General features: G+C 38.9%; 1 protein-coding gene across 4 annotated transcripts in view; it reads right to left on the minus strand.

Annotated features, from left to right (window-relative positions):
* Positions 1–20,726, minus strand: part of FAM184A (family with sequence similarity 184 member A) — a 123,530-nt gene that overhangs the window by 48,882 nt on the left and 53,922 nt on the right. For all 4 annotated transcript variants that reach the window (XR_009555403.1, XM_060238672.1, XM_060238678.1 and 1 more), the window contains exons 2-5: positions 17,941–18,795; positions 11,322–11,457; positions 8,196–8,377; positions 6,001–6,198 (exon numbers count right to left, since the gene is read on the minus strand). Coding sequence is in view for 3 of the 4 variants with exons in the window: in XM_060238672.1 (XP_060094655.1) it covers positions 6,001–6,198; positions 8,196–8,377; positions 11,322–11,457; positions 17,941–18,795 (1,371 nt within the window). In the remaining variant the exon portion in view is untranslated. The remainder of the gene's footprint in view (positions 1–6,000; positions 6,199–8,195; positions 8,378–11,321; positions 11,458–17,940; positions 18,796–20,726) is intronic.

Here is a 20,726-nt window from a genome sequence, read left to right on the forward strand (position 1 = left end):
TAATCAACTGCTAAAGATCCAAGGTGATAAAGTTGAATTAAAATCTGCCAAAGAGCTAAACAACAAGTATGACTAGTTTCAAATGCAACAAATAAAAAGTTTGATGGAGAATGATATTAAATCTGAAGGAATTAGACGAGAGCAAACGGAATTGGAAAAGGTTCTGTTTGGAGATAATGAAAAATTAATATTAAAAATATATAAATTACTGTTAAAATGGTCTACAGAAGAAGTAGTAAAATCTCAAATGATTAAATGGGCAATTAATGTAAATAGAAAATACAAATGGATACTTGGGAATATCTTTGGAAGAACTCTATGAGAATATCAACATGTCAGAGTATTAAAGAGAACTTTCAAGATGATGTATAGGTGGTATATTACTCCGAAAAAATTGGCAAAGATGAGTAAAAAGATGTCGGATAGATGTTGGAAATGCAAGAAACATGAAGGTTCTTTTTATCATATGTGGTGGACTTGTGGAAAAGCGAAAAAGTTCTGGCAGATGATACAACAAGAAATATCTAAAATTCTGGGATATGACTTTAAGAAAGTTGCAGAGACTTTTCTGTTGGGATTACAAATGGAAAAATTTCCAAAAGAAGATAGAACTCTAATTTGGTACTTTGCCCCTGAATCAATATTGCTTAACCTATGGAATAATTCCGAAATACCAAAACATAAGAAAGAATTGGCATCTATGCTTATTTTAGCAGCGAAATTATTAATAGCTCATCAGTGGAAAGCTTCAGTTCTACCTTCTAAACGTAAATGGTTTCTTAAAATTTGGGACCTAATAGTGATGGATAAAATAGCTGGTTGTATACAAAATTCAGAAGCATTTGACAAAGGAAGCGAGAAGAATATGTTTATAGAGAAATGGTTTCATTTTTTTGCCTATGTACAAGCTGACCAAAGAGCACTTTGTAAATTACCGGATAAATACTTAGATTTTGCTTTTTACTAGATATTTACTCTGTATATCATATACAAAACAGGATGGCTTGTGTTATAGATATTGTTATTGTTATAATTGATGTTTGTAGAATTGTGTTTTTATTAATTAATAAAAAAAATTAAAGTTAAAAAAAAAAACAAAAAAAACCCCAAGGGTGTCAGTTGTAATGGGTTTTCATTAATAAACATCACATCATCTGCAAATGTCCTGTATTTGTAGGAAAAACCTTTCAGTTTCAACCCTTCTATTTCTTTATCTTCCTTAATTTGCATCAACAAAGTCTCTAAAGTCATTACGAATAGCAATATTTTATTAGAGACTAATAATAGCAATATTTTTTTAGAGACTAATAATGACTTTAATTATGAATAGTAATATTTTATAGTCATTATTAAGTAGTGAAATCGGTCTATAATTTTTTACATTTGTGGCATCTCTATCTTCTTTTGGTATCAATGAAATAACAGCTTCCTTCCATGTGTTTGGTACTTTCCCATCTTGTCTAATATTATTCATCAATTTTTGAAGTTTTGGTGCTAATGTATCTGCCAGGACTTTATAGAATTTTGCTGAGAAACCATCAGGACCCGGTGCTTTACCTAATTTTATTGAACTAATTGCTGCTTCAACTTCTACTTTTTCAATTGGTTCATTTAATTTTTTCCCCATGTTTTCTGTTAAGGGCTTTCCTTTTATTCTCTGCAAATATGCTTCTATTTTCTCTTTATCCAATTGTTGACTTTTAAATAATTTAGCATAGTATTTGTAAAATTCCCTTTTAATTCCTGCTTGATCCACAATGTCTTTAGCTTCCGATATAATTTTGTTTATAATTTTTTTTCCTTTTTTTCTTCATTTGCCACGCCAAATATTTCCCAGGTTTGTTAGCACCCTCAAAGGATTTCTGCTGCAGTCTTTTTAGGTTCCATTCCACCTCCTTATTCAATAGATACCTCAACTGACTCTGTAATATTGTAATCTTCCGCAAAATTTTCTTTTTCCCTGGTCTCTTTTTCAATTCTTTTTCTTTTTTACTTATTTCTTTTTGTAAGTCCAGCATTTTTTTCTCTTTATCCCTTTTATCTTTATTGTTCAATGTAATTAGTATCCCTCTCATTATAGCTTTGTACGCGTCCCCACATGGTTTGAAATTGAATGTCCTGGTTTTCATTTATTTGAAAGAAAACTTTGGTTTCTTTTTCAAGAGATGTCACTATTTCCACTTTTTGCAATAAATCTTCATTTATCCTCCATCTCCTCACCTTTTTACTGTCTTTTGCCAGCCACATTAATGGATTATGGTCTGCACCTACTTTCGGAAGAATCTCTATTCTGTTTGTAATAAGTCCCAGATCTTTAGTAGACCATAACATGTCAATTCTTGAGAAGGAGTTATGCCTTGCTGAAAAGGAAGTATAGTCATGTACATTAGGATTGAATTCCCTCCATGCATCTTCCAAACTTTCTTATTTTGTTAGTTCAAAAAATGACTTTGGCAGTTTGCCATCTTTGTTTCCCCCCCCCCCCCCCGGATCTATCCAAAGAGTTAATAGTTCCATTAAAATCTCCCATTAACATTATCTGATCATATGTCACTTGATCTAATTGTTGCATAATGTCTTAAAAAAAATCCTTTGCCCCATTTGGAGCATATAGTCCCAGTAACGTTTTTTTCTCATTCATTAACACCTCCACTGCAACATATCTGCCTTCATTGTCCTTAAAAATCAGCTTTGGCTCCAATTCTTTTTTAATATAAAAAATCACTCCCTTTTTTTTTCTTTAGCCAATGAAGAAAATTCCTCACCCAAAGATTTATTCCATAAAAATTTATAACCCATCTGTTTAATATGTGTTTCTTGTAAACAAATTATATTACATTTTTGGTTTTTAATCCAATGAAATATTGCTTTTCTTTTTTGCGGTGAGTTTAGTCCATATACATTCCAAGAAATTAATTTGTAATCCATGGTAGTTCTTCAATTATTCTGTATCTCCAAATTCTTTATTGTCCGCAAAATACCTTTCCATGCCTTGAGTATCTATTATTGTAATTCTCAGTCTTTTGTACTCAAAGCTAAGACCTCCAGGTAGAATCCATCTATATCTTATTCTCTTCTCCCTTAGCTTGTCTGTTAGTTTCTTGAACAGTCTTCTGTCACTTATAACCTTCCTTGGCAGCTCCTTCATTATTCTTACTCTGCTTTCATCCACTACCATTGCCTTTTCAAATTGTTGACTTAAAGTCCTTCCCACCATATCTCTTGAAGTAAATTTTACTACCACATCCCTTGGCAGTTTGCGTTTTCTAGCAAATTCTGAGTTGACTCTGTAAACATAATCATACAAGTGTCTCATCTCATCAGGGTCATCTCCCATGAATTTAGCAATAATTGTTGAAATATACTTCTTTAGGTCATCTTGTTCTTTTTCAGGTACACCTCTTAAACGAATCTTGTAGTATTGCTTTCTCCTGCATGTTCTTAATAGTGGCATCTTGGTCTTTAACTTTAACTTCTATCTCCTTTGTCTTCTGTGCTGTTGCTTGTGACTCTTTCCTGAGATCTTCAATCTCTTTTTTAATCTCTTTCTTGACTTCCTCAGCACTGGAATTTATTTCTTTAGTTAGTTGCTTCTTCCTTTCAGTTATTAGTTCTTTCATCACCTTCACCAGTCTTGCCTCCATAGCCTCCAATTGTTCTTGAACTTTAGCCATTTTTCCTTCTCCCAAAGAGCTTGCCCTCAAACGTGTAAGCCTTGGTCCCAGCTTTTGATCAGACATCACTGTCCTCCCATTGCAGAAAATGGGCTCTAAAGGTGATTTCACCAATCCACAATCCAATAGCAGAGTTCAATAGATCAGGGCTTGCCCTTTTCAACAAGCCCAAAATCGCCATCTTCCTAGCTCGAGATTTTAATTTTTAAAGTTTATATTTTATCCAAAATGGTGGCCGCGACTTTTCCAAGCCCCTTTTAAAAAAAGTTTTCCTTTCTCCAATAGTCCTTAAATTTTGGTTCAAGTATATAGTCCAAAATATTTAACTCTTTTGGGATGATCCCTGCTGGTTTTGTTAACTTTTGAAGTCTTGTTCTATTTTAAAAAGTTTAAAACCTTTGACCCTTCTTTAATGGCCGCCAATGTTTCTCTATGATCTCTGGCTCTAGAGATGGCCAGGAGGCTTAGAGATTTCCCTTCTTTCGATTTTTACTTCCTGACTTTCTGGCCGTGAAGTCTCATTCTCAATGGTTGATAATCTCATGATAGTTGTAAAACATCACTTCCTGTGTCGTCCTGAAGATCAGCAACTCTGTTATGTCGGGGGATTTTTTTCAAAACCACAGGTATTTCAAACATCAGTTATTTTTCTGCACTTTCTGTTTGTCTTAAATTCCAAAAATTCCAGATTTACCCCCTTCCTCTTCTTCTTAACTTTATACTCCTACAGTTAATTCCAGATCTTAATCCTTTTATTTTAAAAGCCTTATTTTAGTCCCAGACTGATAAAGATCTTTTACCTTAAAGAAAGTCTATTCTCCTTTACACCGTTCTTTTGACCTTCAGACGTTATTGTAATCCATAGAAAGTTGGAATGTTGATGAAGTCAATTTAATGACTCCGGAGACCCTCTGTAGACGATGGAATGCAATTCTTCACCGGGGACTCTTCAAAGCTGAAAAGGAACCCTGCTGGGATTCGTCAGCCAAAGTAAATCCCCTTAAAATTCTTCAAGCATGTCAGACATTTCCCTCACTGGAAAATGTAGGCAGCAGGCATTGGAATCGTCTTTTATGCTCAGAATAAAGGCTCCGGTCCACTCCTCCTAAAAGAAGCAGGTCCATGTTCCAACTCTGGAAGCAGTGTCCGTGGTGTTCTTGACAGGACTTGCACCACCGTGTTCTGGACCTGCTGGAGTTTCTGGATCAGTCTCAAGGGTAGGCCAGAGAGCGAGTTGTAATTTAATCTGGAGGTGACCGTCACATGGATCGCTGTGGCTGGCTAAGTCCGAACAGGACAGGAGGGGAGCCAGTTGCCGGGCCTGGCAAAGATGGAAAAAAGCCACTTTGCCTATATATATGCCCGTATAATTTACATGGCCAAAATTATAATAGTTTGTCACTTTCATGAGTCTTTCAGCACTGGTAGCATATCTAACCACAATCTTATATGCTAATCTTCCAAATTCCCATGAGAAAGATATAAAAACTAGAAAATGGAATGTTTATTTGTTTTATTCAGTGAACTTATATTCCCTCCTTTTCCATAACAGGCTCAGGGCGGATCACAGCATAGATTAGACAATAAAAACCAACAAGTCAAATTTAAAGCAATACAATAAAACCAAACAGCAGAATGATAAAACTAAATAAGGTGCATCACCAGAGGAAAGGGAACATTTCACAGAGTACAGTTTTTGGTCCAAGAAGAAGTGATGGTGTTAAAATCAGATTCAGCACCTCAACAAGGCTATAAAGCATGATGTCACAACAAGGGAGGCCGACAGATAGAATAGTTGGTGGAATAGGATGCCCGCTGACTCAACCAAAAGCCCGGCAGAACAGCTCTATCTTACAGGACCTACAAAATGGCAGTAGCTCAGGTAGGGCCTGGATCTCCATAGGGAGCTGATTCCACCAGGCAGGGGCCAGAGCCAAAAAAGCCCTGGCCCTGATTGAGGTGAGACAGATGTCCTTCGGGCCAGGGGTGGTCAGGAGGTGCTGCGTAGCAGACCACAATGCCCTCCAGGGCATTTATGGGGTGAGACGGTCCCTCAAGTATGTCGGTCCAGGCCATGTAAGGCCATGTATGTTCCAGTCAGTGCTCTGAAAAGATGAGAAAGTAAATTCCTTCTATTTATTTATCATCAACAGAACAAAATCTGGAGCAGAGAGATATTAATACACATAGAAATAGTCTGAGTAGGTAAATATTTTGTCAATCATATTAGTAAAAAGGTTTGGAACAACTGCAGTGTGTTAAAATTTACTCAAAATCCTTTTACAAAACAAACACAGAAATACTTCTTACATTTTGGATCACTTACCATTTGCAGTTTCTTTTTCTCCTTGTTAGTATTGCTATGTGCTGCCTCAAGAGCATTATGATGTTTCCATGCCAACTCCTCCAAGGTCTTAGAATGAGCCTCATTTAGCTGTGCAGCTTCTCCTTCTAGTCTGGCTTGCAGTTTTATCAGCTCTTTCTCATAATATTCTCTTTGGGTTTCCCTTGCTTCATTCACTTTCTGTTAATGCAGAATAATCAAAGCATTTCAAAATTAGGCATATTTCCAACACACATACACCTGAACCATGCATTTTCTGAGGAATTACTGTAGTCTGTCTCATTCACATGTCCATATGTGGACTTAACAGTCCCACTCTAGGGCAGGGTTTCTCAAACTTTTCTTTCCTGTGGCTCAGTTATTTTTACACTTCTCCTTCGTGACCCACTAAAATTTGGGGGTGGAGCCAGGAGACTTTGGGGGTGGAGCCGGGAGACCGGATTTATGTCATTCCTTGTGGTGTCAAGGGTCAAGTGATGTCACTTCTGGGGCACACTGAACCAAAACTCCACCTTTTCCTGTGATATCACTTCCAGAATGACAAAGAGCTTGGACCAACATGGGGTTTTTTTTGTGATGCTGGGAAGATGTTGTGGGCATGCAGTTTTGAAGTCCCCTGTGTGCCGAAGTAAAAATAAATGAGGGAAAATTAAGTCATGCCTCCACCTCTTAGGAGTGATGTGTCCAAGGGACATGTAGAAAAGTTCAGGTTTGGTAGTAGTTTTTCGTTTTGGTAGCAGCTTTAATTTTTAGGCTAGAGGCTGCCCTTTCTGTTTAAGATTCACATGTCTTGGCCTTACAAGGCCTATCCTCACCCTGTCATCCTCTCCTTCTCCTTCCTAGTTGTTTGAGAGTTGAGAGTTTCACAAGGGTCTCTGCAACCTTCCTAGACCCTTGGGTAGGTGGCTATGAAACTGAATCAGCTTGCTGGTTAGGAAACTGAGCTAAAACTAGGACAGAAGAGTGATAGGGTGGCAATTAATGATTTAACATTTGGACTTGGATTACCTAATAGGCATTAAGCTTGCTGTCATGGTTGCAACTCCTTATTTCAAGTGGTTTTTTAAATTTCCTAGTGGTTTATTCTTGTTTTTTCATATGCATTTCTATACCATCCATCTGATTCCGTTTGCAATTTGCTTTTGTAGTATATATTCAGTAATGTGTGTCAAGTTTCTTCCAACTTATGGTTACCCTCTGAATAAATGTCCTCCAAAACATCCTATTGTTAACAGCCTTGCTCATATCCTGCAAACTGAGGGCTGTGGCCTCCTTTATAGAGTCAATCCATCTCATGCTGGGTCTCCCTCATTTTCTGCTGCCTTCAGTTTTTCCTAACATTATTGTCTTTTCCACTGACTCACCTGTTTTTACAAGGTCTCCAGGAACAAAGCACAAACACACAAACTAAGATTTTAGCCTCTATTAATAAATACATATCAGGATATGAATAAATGGTGGCAGTGTTTAAATGAATCAGTGTTTGAGTTTCCAGCCCCAATTGTTCTGTACAGTGTCTAAGTGAGGGATGATTATTAAAGGCAAATGGGCTGACTAGGTTTCTCTGTGCATGAGACAGAGAACGTGGTATGCAAAATGGTCATAGCTCACTATTGGTTTAAAAAGAGACACGACAAGAGGTGAACTGTGAGTGCTTGACCTATCTGTAACTCTGAACCTGTGGAACAAAGGTTGTGGAGGATGGCGGGGACTCTGAATGAAAAAGGGTGTCACATCTAATTTATTCTTGAGCATATATATTCCTTCTCTCCTTCTTCATATATCAAGCTGAGAATGAAGATTTCCTGGTTTAGGAATCCTTTAAACTAATCATAGTTTGTTGTGACATCCAAATTTAGGCGATTCAACAAATTTAAGACTAAGTACAAACTGAGATTCTAAACTGTGGCTTAATCCTTGTTTAAAATCACTGTTTATGGTCAAGAAACAACCACAGTTTGATGAAGTGCCTTAATTCAGACATCATAACAAACTGTGGTTTGATTGAAGAAAATCCAGAAGACTTCAAACTTGACTCTGCATGAGAGGAGAAGACTAAAGGAATAAATGAGGGAGGGGGGGAGGTTTCCTTGTCACAAACATTTCTGTGACATCTGAATAAGGCCATAGTATCAGTTAGAAACTACAGTTGGGTTAGGGTGGGAGAGAATATTCACCTTCTCCAGTGCAAGAATTTGCTGCCTTTGTCTTTCATCTAGACTTTGGGTTTTGCTTTGCAATAGATTTCTTTCTTCTTCCAGCTGAGAAAGCTTCTCCCTTAATCTGGATTTTTCAGATTCTAAATCCCGTATTGTAACTTCCTGGGTCATTTGAGTAGCTTGAAGCATTCCAATGTGACCTGCAAAAATAAAGCACTAACTTAGAATCTTGGGATTTTTGCACCTTCTGAGTTAGAATGAATAAACTCATATGGTCCAAGTATTATTTAAACATATGGAACCTATAAAACCATAATCCAATGCACACAAAACTACACAAAACTATGCAATATTATGTTTATTGTTAAAAGCCATAATTTCTGACATTACAGAAATCTAATATTTTGTTAGAGAACAATTAACATCTCTCAGTACTTTTACCCCACAAGGAACATGTAAGGAAGGTACATCTCTTTCCTTCACCTTTGCATCTTTCCCTCTCCCCTCCATTTTTAATAATCTTACCTCCTCTCTTTCTCACTCTCACCCCTTCTCTGTCAATCCTCTCCTTTCTTTTTCTCCCATCCCCTTAACTGTCAATCTTCCTCCTCTCTTTCTCCCCCTCCCCTTCCCTATCAATCTTCTCCCCTATATTTCCTATATATGTGTCAATATTCTCCCCTCCCCATGTTGAACTCCTCTTTGGCCACTGGGGCTGTCCTTCTTAGGACTGCCCTTGATCTGTCCTTCTTAGGACTGCCCTTGATCTGAAAGCCTCAGCAACAAGGCCTCCAAGAGCCATCATGTTGACAGCAAAGCTCCTAGGGGCTGTTGTGTCAGTGCCAGTGCCTCCAGGGGCCATCAGAATGCAACTGCTGAGTCTGGTGCAGCTTCTGTACTCTGCCGCTGCCAGACCTGAAGTGGCTCCCAGAGCCCACCATTCCCATGGCTTGGGCCCAGAGTGACCCTCAGATTTCATGGACACTCTTCAGACTCTAGGTAAGTATGGGCACACTCAGACAATACTATTGTATTTGGAAAGGGGTCTAAACACCCCAAATCACTATATTTTTTTAATGTTTTCAGATTTTTCTGCAAAAAGGGGAGGGGGCGGTTCCCCAAGTTTGCAGAACTAACTGCTTACAGTCAGCGTGGCTCCAATCTGCAGATTTAGATATCTGCAAATTGGGCCACGTTTGATTATTACCATATATAAGATATTTAAACTATTTAGTAGTCTGCTCTCTCTACCCCTACCTACTCAATAGCCAACTTTAATTAACTAATTGAATAGGATACCATCTTCAAGAAAACAGAAATCATTAATATCTCTACTTCCAGAAGAGTAGCTACATTAGCGATTGTAACAGAAATAAATAGTAATGTTTTATCACCTTTACAACTAAAAAGGTTTTATTCTAGCATAATTTTTCATGAACTAGAGCTAAGTAGACAAATAAATGTAGTACAGCAAAGTCAAAGGGTCATGAAATGCAGGACATATAGGATAAAATGTAATTGTGTAAGATTTAAATACAATCAGAGAGTATTCATAATAACAGTGATAATGCAAACTCCCTAGTTTTGTCAAACTGTGCAATATCTGTAACTGCAGAGGAAAATGATATCTGTAAAGTGGTAACAATCAGAAAGAACTCAGAGAACACTCTCATAGGACTCTGTTGCTAGTATAAAAGATAACATATTCCAACAAAAGAAGTTCAAAGGGAGACCCCAATATGAAACTGCTGTATCAGAATTCATGGTTATTCAGTCTTGCCACTGGAAATGGGTTAGGAAATTCCCGGATATTTGGGGATGGAGCCTTGGGAGGCTGGGGTTTGGGGAGGGAAGGGACCTCAGCAAGGTATAATGCCATAAAGCTTCCAGAGCTGCCGTTTTCTGCAGGGGACATGATATGTGTCACCTCCCCAGAAGATCAATTCGAATTTCAGGAGATCTCCAGGGTTTGCAACCCTATTAGCAGAAGACATATAGGCAGAAAAAAACTAAGCCCTCTCATAGAGTAATTAAGATATTCTGCTTTAGCTTTCCATTTGAGTCCTCAGATGCACAATTAAGGCAGCATCTGGTTTGGTAAAGTTTATTTCAGATCATATTTATTTCAAAATGTTGGACCGAAATATTTAGAACTTTTAACATTTTAGGTCCTAAGGACAGTGTTTCAGACAGCTTCATACACTGAAGAATTATTTACAGTACTGTAAAGCATGTTGCAAATATAAGTAAATCAATACATGTTATAACCTGACTTCTGCAATCCATTCACCTTATTACATATGGTAGAAATCTCATGGGAAACAAGCATATCGTGCATAGATGCTCTTATGAGTATGTGCACTAGCAGACATATGGCATATCCAGGAGTCACCAGTGTGTGAAACAGACCTCAAACAGCAATAAATAAATAAATAAAAATAAAAATGCAAAAAGGCCTTTAAAATCCTGGCTAGTTATATAAAAGTCAATGCAACATAGTTACTACTTCTAGAGTGGTTTGGATAAATTCTTTCAGTGTACATTCTTGCCTCTTCATTAGACCTTAGCAACATACCATTCACCCTGTATTTAATGTAAATACTGGAAAATTTTCAAGCTTCACTATTAGCTTTTAGTTTAAATGGGATGGACAGATCTTTTTCTATAGTGGGAGGCCTCCTGTCCTTAGTCCCGTTTCCTGCCACTACTTGAAAGGCCAGTGATGAAAAGAATCTCTTCCTCACTTCTGGCACAAAACTGGAAGTGATGTCATCATGTTACGGTGACACTCTAGGATTCACTCAAAACTAGTTGTAGGAGAATCCTACAGCATTGTACTGCCATGATGACATCATGTCCAGTTTTGCATTGGAAATGATGTGACACATCGGCACCATGTTGTAGAGGTTGTCCCTATCCCCCAATTTCTCAAAAGTTTGTTCTTTTTGGTCATTAAATGATATTACATTAAAACAATTGAGAAAGATGGAAAAACAAAATTGGTTTTTAAAAGGCGGTTGTGCCACAACAGTTTCAATAAAAATGAATAATTAAGATTTTAAAAAATAGAAAATACATAAAACTATCACTCTGAAATAAATATTTAATGTAGATCACATATTAGCACATAAAAATCATACATACTGGCTTTTAGTACAAGGTCTGTGGCCTGTTGCTGTAAACGTTCCCTAGCAGCAGCTAGCTCACTTTCGACTTCTTTGTGTTTACTTAACAAAGACATTTCCTCTTCTTTGACATCATCTAGCTGTTTTTGGAGAGCCTACAAAAACACATTATGTTAGACAAAATTGGACAAACTGAGCAAGTAGGAATTAAATTTATCAATTCAGATAGCATTTGAATACTGAAGGATTATTACTCAATTTATCAAACAAAGACAGTTAATCATCTCCTTGCCTGAACATTTTTGCAGTACTTTACTAATACAATTCTTTAATTTCCACAAGCTCTTATATGGCTGTTGCATACAAATTTTATTAATTCAAATCTATGTTTTTACCCTTTCAGAAGAAAGGCTTGCAGATATTGAGTTGCAAAAATACATACTTTACGGCACATTGGATTTGATCCTATGAATCATAAGTACCACCTTCCCTGCTCCCCACCCCAGTAGTAGTGTTGCCAGGTCTCCCGCTATGGTGGCACTATGGTATCGCCCAACCCCTGCTTCCTGCTGCTGCTCCTTTTGCTGGCAGGAGAAAAATTATTTTAAAAAATCACTGTCAACACCACATTACTTCTGGACCAGTGATGTCATGCCATTCTAGGAATTGCTTCCACACTCTATGGTTAAGTTTCCAGTTATTTCTAGAGTGGCTTAATGTCATTTCCAGTTTTTCCTCATAAGTGATCTTACACCATCATACCAACAGTGCTTCCCACATCCCTGCCCCCATCTCATGCCAGGTACCAGCCATTGGCTAGCAACCCTATCCAGAAGTTCCCTAAAATCTCCCCCAAACAGGTGATGGGGTCAAAGGAACCTCATGGACTAAATGTCACATGTCACTAAGAGGCAGTACAATCACTGAACTGTTCCCTATCTCTCTTGGAAGGGCTGCTTGCACAAAAGCTTTCTTTGCCATTCTTCCTATGCCAGAAAAGGGAGAGGAGATGACTTCATCTAATTCCTGCTCCTTACTGCAATTCATGTGAACATATGAAGCTGCCTTGTACTGAATCAGACCCTCAGTCCATCAAAGTCAGTATTGTCTACTCAGACTGGCAGCGGCTCTCCAGGGTCTCAAGCTGTGGTTTTTCACACCTACTTGCCTGGACCCTTTTTTGTTGGAGATGCCAAGGACTGAAACTGGGACCTTCAGCTTACCAAGCAAATGCTCTACCACTGAGCCACCGTCCCTCCCCTTCTATGTGTTATGGTAATGTGGCTCTCTCAACCTCTAGCATCAGTTCTTCTGGGGTTTCAAAGGGCTGCTGGAAGAACTGGAAGATGAGGAAAGATGTGCTTCCATAAGCAGGATCCAACTCAATGTTCATAGTTATCATTAATGCTACAAGAATATAAACATTGAGTATTCTGTTCACCAATGACTTTAGAAAACAATACCCTGCTAAATTTAATCCTTTGTTTTAACGTCTCTATAAAAAACTTTAAAATGATAACAAATAATCTGGTAGTATTCTAAACATATTGGCATTGTGTCCTTACAACTGTTTTTACATGACAAGTAAAAATGTAGCTTAACTACATGACACTAAATTGTTCAGGGTGGTAAGAACCAGAGAGGATTATGAGGCACTCCAAAGGGATCTGTTGAGGCTGGGTGAGTAGGCGTCAATGTGGCAGATAAGGTTCAATGTGGTCAAGTGTAATGCACATTGGGGCCAAAAATCCCAGCTACAAATACAAGTTGATGAGGTGTGAATTGGCAGAGACTGACCAAGAGAGAGATCTTGGAGTCGTGGTAGATAACTCACTGAAAAATGTCTAGACAGTGTGATTGCAATAAAAAAGGCCAACACCATGCTGGGAATTATTACTGAACTGAAAACAAATCAGCCAGTATCATAATGCCCCTGTATAAATCGATGGTGCGGTCTTATTTGGAATACTGTGTACAATTCTGGTCACCGCACCTCAAAAAGGATATTATAGCATTGGAAAAAGTGCAGAAAAAGGCAACTAGAATGATTAAAGGTTTAGAACACTTTCCCTATGAAGAAAGGTTAAAATGCTTGGGGCTCTTTAGCTTGGAGAAACGTCGACTGCGGAGTGACATGATAGGTTTACAAGATTATGCATCGGATGGAGAAAGTAGAGAAAGAAGTACTTTTCTCCCTTTCTCACAACACAAGAACTCGTGGGCATTCAATGAAATTGCTGAGCAGTAGGGTTAGAACGAATAAAAGGAAGTACTTCTTCACCCAAAGGGTGATTAATGTGGAATTCACTGCCACAAGAGGTGGTGGCGGCTACAAGCATAGCCAGCTTCAAGAGAGGTTGGGATAAAATTATGGAGCAGAGGTCCATCAGTGGCTATTAGCCATGGCATATTATTGGAACTGTCTGGGGCAGTGATGCTCTATATTTTTGGTGCTTGGGGGGGGGGGGGCAAAGTGGAAGGGCTTCTAGCCCCACTTGTGAACCTCCTTTCTTTTTTGGCCACTGTGTGACACAGAGTGTTGGAATGGATGGGCCATTGGCCTGATCCAACATGGCTTCTCTTATCTTATGTTCTTAACTAGAGATGGTATACTCTTGTTACCAAAATGAGTTTTCATGAAGAAAATAAGATGCCAATTTAAAAAAGCAACTTACAACAAAAAGAAAAAAAGGAATGACTATGCTTTCACTGCATATAAATCACATATTTTGCATTTACAATATACAATTTTTATCCTTTTCCCAAGACACTAATAGAAAATGAGTAAGTACTTAAAATGCATAAAGACAGAAGACTGAAAATGCCGTTGTGCTAAATAGTAATTACTGCATTATTTAGCCAACAGTTTATGCAAAATTCCTTGGACAACTTGAAGATTCTTCATTGTTTAGTGTTCTAGATTGGAAACCAAATAGACTTTGCAGTTAATTAGAGGAACTGGAAAGCAAATGAGATCTTTTAATTGCCCAAAGTCACACAAGGTCTGCAGATAATAACAGAATTAGCAAATGAACCCTTATGCCTGGGGGGGAAACACAATTTAAGATCTGGGGTGGGTAGGGAGAAAGCTTTTAGATTAAGAGGAATTGTACTGAACAAGCAGCACTGATCAACATTAGTCCTCATTTGTCATCAGTATCTGGAAACAATGTGCAACATTCTAATCCTTTAACACCTGGAATGGCCAACTGGAGATGTGTGGGTAGGATGCAGCCCACAAGCTGGTTTAGCTCCCCTCCCAGCATCTGCCAGTCTAGGAGGGCTGAAAGGAAGCATATGATTAAGATGAGAGATTATGTGAAAGTGTCTCTTGGCATTTTTACATTTTTTTAAATTAAAATGTTTATTAGGTTCCTTTCTTCATTGTGCCTCAAGGTGACTTACATTATGAATAAAACATAAAAAGCACAATAAAAATCTAAGTTCGCCAGTCTTTGGACACTTAAATCTGTTAACTGGAGCTACGAATGGGCTCCAGGTTTGCAGAAAATTGTGAAATAAAAAAAATACATTGGGGAGTTTTCAAAAACTGAAAATTATATAAGGAGTGCCTGTAGCTTTAAGCCACAGATTTCCCCAGTGGCTATTGCTAGGCAACCAGAGGATTCCAAGTTCAGAGGCAGGGGGAGAAGGCAGGGCCCTTTCCAGGACTATTTTTTTGCATTTGAGGGAGGACTCATAAGGACCAGGCTTGACTAGGGCTGCCTGCTCCAGATTATGAAGTTCCTGGGGATTTTATGGTGGAGTCTGAGGACAGCAAGGTTTGGGGATAGAGTTGCCAATACCCAGGTGGGGGCAGGGGATCCCCTGGTTTGAAGGCCCTCCTTCTGCTTCAGGGTTATCAGAAAGCTGTGTGAAGGAGAATGTCCACCAGACCTGTAGCTACAGGGGGGCCTGTGGGGCCTGCCCCCTGGCTTCATGTCAGGTGCCCCAGACCTTCTCTTCCCCTGCCACTGCTGTGGAGGTGAAAGGTGAGAGGCTGGGGCTCACCCCTCCCTCTCCCCACAATTTAAATTGCATGGGAGGGGTACCCAGGAAGAGCTGCTGCCCCTCCCATGGCATTTAAAGGGCCTGTCAATCAGTCAGGCACCCTGAGTTGGGTGCCCTGTGTCATGGCAGCGGCAGCCGGGAGAGGGGAGCTGCTAACTGTCCCTTGACTTTTTTACATGCGCCCCCCCATCTTTTAAAATCCTGGTTATGGGCTTGATGTCCACTGAGCACTCCGTTATTCTCTGTGGAGACCAGTCTCCATATGGTATAATGGAGAATTGATCTGTGGGTATCTGGGGCCCTGAAGGGGCTGTTTGAGGTAGAGGCACCACATTTTCAGGAGAGCATCTGGTGCTTCTCTTCTAACCCGCTAAGTTTCAAAAAGATTGGACCAAGGGGTCCAATTCTATGAGTCCCGCCAAAAGATGCCCCTAATCCTCCATTATTTCCAGTGGAAGGAAGGAAATATAAAAGCAGTGCTGTCCATATAAATATGATGGCCAGAACTCCCTTTAGAGTTCAGTCATGCTTGTTACAACCTTGCTTCAGGCTCCACCCCCAAAGTCTCCAGATATTTCCTGTGTCAGACCTGGCAACCCTATTTGGGGAGGGAGAGGCCTCAGCCTGATACAATGTCACAGAGACCACCCTCCAAACCATCCATTATCTCTGTCATCTGAAGTTCAGCTGTAATTCTGGGAGATCTCCGTGTCCCATCTGGAGGCTGGCAACCCCAAGGACCCCTGGCAGCAACCTCTAGGTGACTTGATATCAACCAACATGCATGACTCAACTTGGCCTGGCTGCTTCCTACTGTTCAAAGCATCTACCCTATGAAAACCAGTGTGGTGTAATGGTTTGAGCTTTCTGCAAGTGGGGGCTGTCCATGCCTGAATTCCAAACAGAGAATTCACCACTTGGAGTTCAGGCATGTGGGGCACTGGTGTGCTTGCTTGTAAAAACCATTTAAAAGAAAGGTTACCTTTAAATGGGTATTGTAAGCTGGTTCCAACAGTGCCTTCCATGGGGCAACATCCCTAACATGATGACATCACTTCTACATTATGTCATTGCACTGAGGACATTCCCACTCCCTCCAGGAATGCCCTTCAAAGTCCTGCTGGTGATGAGGCAGGACCCGGCAACCTTAGACTGACTCAAAGTCACCTAGCTGGCTGCATGTGGAGTAGTGAGAAATAAAATGCAGGTTAGAGTCCACCGCTCTTAACCACTACACCAAACTGGTTGTTTTATACCAAACTGGCTCTCCTGAACTGTGAGCCCACCCTAAAAGTCCAAAGCGCTGAGGATAGGGAGAGAAAAATAAAGCTTAGCTCAGGGGTATCAAACTCATTTGTTATGAGGGGCAGATCTGACATGAAGGAGACCTTGTCAGGCCAGGCCATATGTGTCATAAAATGTAATGCCAGGTAACGGAGATATAAAGTTTATAAAGGGCACAGACAAACACAAAGATTTTTTTAAAACTTAAAGTAAAATATGCTTAAAAGAGTAGCACCCTTGCAATTTTCTTTTTATTTAATAGTTTCTGATGATACCTCTTGCTCTGAATTATTGCATCAAAATCTGGAGACAATGTCTGTACTCTAGCAATCTTGAGAATGCTGTTCACATGTTGTTCAGGGATATATGTCTGTAAGTTGCAAATCTACTTTTGATTTATTAACATTCATTAGAGAAATCTCATGGTCAGTACTTTGGGCCTAAGACCTAGGGGAACATGAAATGACTGGACATTGCAAGCTTTTGTACATAAGTTTCTTCATCTGCTGGGCAGCCAATGGAGAAAACAGAGGCTTTGCTCTGTAGCTCCTGTGTGATTGAACAAGCCTGGCAAAGCAAGCTATGATGTAGAGGAAGTAAGAGAGAAAGAAGGAAGAAGAAAGAGAGAAGGAAGCAGATAACAGTGAGTTGCTTGCGGGCCTGATAGGAGCCCTCCAGGGGCCTCATCCAGCCCCCAGACTGCACGTTTGACACCCCTGGCTTAGCTTCATCATTTTATTTACTGCATTTTTATTCTGCCTTTCCCCACAATGGGAACCCAAAGGAGATTGCATTGTTCTGCCTTCCTCCGTTTTATCTTAACAGCCCTGAGAGGTAGGTTAGGCTGAGAGTGAGTGACTTGCCCAAGTTCACCTACCAAGCTTCCATGGCAAAGTGGGGATTTAAACCTGGGTTTCCCAGTTCTTAATTAGTTGGACACTCATAATACTATACCATACAGACATGGTAGATATCAGCTCTTCCCCCTTTCCAGACTGGCTGTGGGCAGAGCTTCCATACAGAGGCCCTGTCTACAGCTTTTAAATTGGAACATCTTAAAGGGGAAACTCCTAGGAACACCATAAGTCATGTAAAAATAAACATGACTGCAGGTGGTGAGTCTAAAAAAAAATAAAGTGGGAACATTCCATTTGCCACATGGGGCAAAATCTCTACATGGAACCCACCAAAAGAGGGAGGAAAACTGTCAGCGAAATGGTAGTTACAAAGACTTTTATTAAAACTTTATAAGCAATTCATATAGTGATGGGCTAAACACTGCTTTTCATTTTAAAGTTAGTTTTCATCTAAGCAAATTAATTATTTAAGAATGGTAATCTCACCTGTACATTGTTTTCTGCTGTATTTAATGCTATCTGAAGCTTCTGGCACTTTTCTCGTAGACTGCCTGCTTCATCTTGTACCATCTGCAATTCAGTCTTTAGTTTCCCCAGGTTCTTCCGTAAAATAGATTCTTGGCTTTGAAATTCTTTTCTTAGTTCCACTTCTTTCTCTTTGCAAACTTTCAGACTTTCAGCTGTAAACAACTGGGACCTTTTCATAGTATCAAGTTCATGTTCATAGAAAGATTGAGCTTTGCTGAGTTTACTTTCATACTCCTCAATGAGCTTTTTCCTTTCCAGTCTTAGATCTTCAACTTTAGCATTCAACTCTCCCACATCCTGCCTGTGCAGCTCTTCCAACTTTTCCTGTCCCTTACTTAAAGTCGCATTCTGACACTGATGCGTCTTCATAAGTTCTTGAACCTCAAGCCTATGTGCAGCTTTCAACTCATCAAGAGCTGAACGTTTATCCTTCTCAAACTGCACTTGTAATTGTATAAAGCTTCGTAACCGCTCTTCAAACTTTTTTCTAATCTCTTCCACTTCCCGCGACATAGTCACTACACGTTGAACATGCTGGGCTTCTGCACAAAGCTGCATATCCTCAACTCTGTCCTTATAAGCTTCAAATTCTGTTAGTGCTTGATGCTTCATCTTTTTATGGTCCTCCAATGACTCTTCTAAAACTTGGATCTTTCTCTTCAAATCCATTTCCTCAGAAACTTTACTTTTGTACTGTAGAATCTTTTCTCTGGTTTCTGCAATAATTTGTTGGATTTCTTCTTCATGAGCATCCTTGAGGGCTTGGATAGCAGCTTCATGTTCATCATTCTTAGTGTTCAATGCGTATATTACCTGCAAGTATAAACATATATAGAGAAACACAACTCAGTTTCTTCATTTATGACAAAGACTTCCTTAGTAATCTGATAATCTGGAGAGAGGGCCATAGTTTAGTGGTGGAGCATCTGCTTTGCATACAGAAGCCCCCAAGTACAATCCTTGCTATTTCCACTTAAAATGATCAGATAGTAAGTGATATGAAAGACATCTAGTTGAGACTTTGGAGAGTCATTGTCAGGTACGGCAAACAATATTGACTTTGGTAGACCAATGGTTTGATTTGGCTTAAAACAACTTCATGTGATGTAGTCATTAGGAAGCTGATTACAGGCTTTGCTTTCCTAGATGCTATGTATTTTGCAAGCTTTTGACTGAAAATCTTTCTTTATTAAGCCATTGTTGGTTACCAAAGGGAGCACAGAATTAGCTTTTACTCAACTGGCATTTTACATAAACATTTGGAAACTCAGGCTCTGTAACTTCTCTTTACTGAGGACTTGCAAAGAGAAGATGAATTTTATCTTAACACTAACTAATGGATAACAAACGCTGTACATTATATTCCCAGAAAAGATTCTCATGCAGCAAGTAATATGTGATTCATTGTCTCCATAGATATAGCCTTCCAGTAGCTGCAGTTTTCAGCAGACATCCATTTTGTTTCACCATTTGTTTCATTTTTAATTTGCTTCAGTTACACTGATTTCATTTTTAACTAGTATGTTCACTCATTTTAATTTCTGCCATTCTCATTCCCTGCTGCTTTCAACCAGTAATGTCAGTGTTTGACAACTAAATGCTATGATTTTTTTCATCTATTATACTGCTCTTTCAGGAAATCATCTCAAAGAGATAAAATGAAGGATGCCCACTTGAACAGGCAACTAAAAAGGTATATATTATGTAGACTCAGTGATTTCAATGAGAGACTCAACTAATTTTCTCCTCCCCATAGGATTTCCTCATTGGTGGAGAGGGTCAGCCTGTCAGTCACACTGTTATCACTCTTCCTTCCATTCTGCAACCCTTCTGTAAATTCTGCATGCTGTTCCCTCTTATATGCCCAATGTAAAATGTCTCAACTAACATTCCTTTGTATTGCCAATATAAGATTCTCATCTTTTTTCCCCTATCCATAATAAATCAAATGAAAATTTCAGTAGTTTCTCATTTGTTTTGATTTCTCAATTCATTTCCATTACACTGAATAGTACAAAAACATCTGTGATCAAAAGGAACCAGAGTGGACTAAACAATCAATTGACGACAATTATAATGGTTTACATTTTGAGTTCCAGGCTCAGACTTAACACGGACAAAGATTTCTTTAAGGTATGAAGAAATAAAAATACATTTTGGCACTGTATTTGTTACTTATATGCATCCACCCCCAAGAGAAAGATCAAGAACAATTTAAGTCTTGATGGGTCACCATTTTCCACCTCACTTCAGAATCAGCTTTACATATTTGCCCACAGGAAAGGAAAGCACTCTTCACTTACTTACTTCCAACCCATCTAAAAATGAATGATAAAAGCATGTACTGTATAATTTAACAACCTTGAGTAACCTGACCATTTAAAAATGTGAATAATAAAATAGAAAGTGCTTCTGATCCTAGGTGCTTTCTATCTGGGTAAGTTGGGTTTTTTTTTAAAGCATCAACATAGCAGTTCCAGAATTAGAATGTTAATTTTTATAAAATGTAAATGTTTTAATTGTATATAATAGGATGTAAACACAATGTAAAAATAATCTCACAAAACTTGGACAAGTTGTGGATTGTGTTGCTATACTGTTTCTTCTCTGTACCTTAAATTCAAGAGATTGGATTGGTTAACCAAACATTTGGAAGGACTTCAATCAATCAATCAATCAGTTTATTCGGCCAATGACCAGTACTAGTCAAAAGCAAAAACTATTCAATAAAACATTTAAGAATA

The sequence above is a fragment of the Heteronotia binoei genome, chromosome 1 (assembly GCF_032191835.1).
Source record: "Heteronotia binoei isolate CCM8104 ecotype False Entrance Well chromosome 1, APGP_CSIRO_Hbin_v1, whole genome shotgun sequence".
NCBI lineage: Eukaryota > Metazoa > Chordata > Lepidosauria > Squamata > Gekkonidae > Heteronotia > Heteronotia binoei.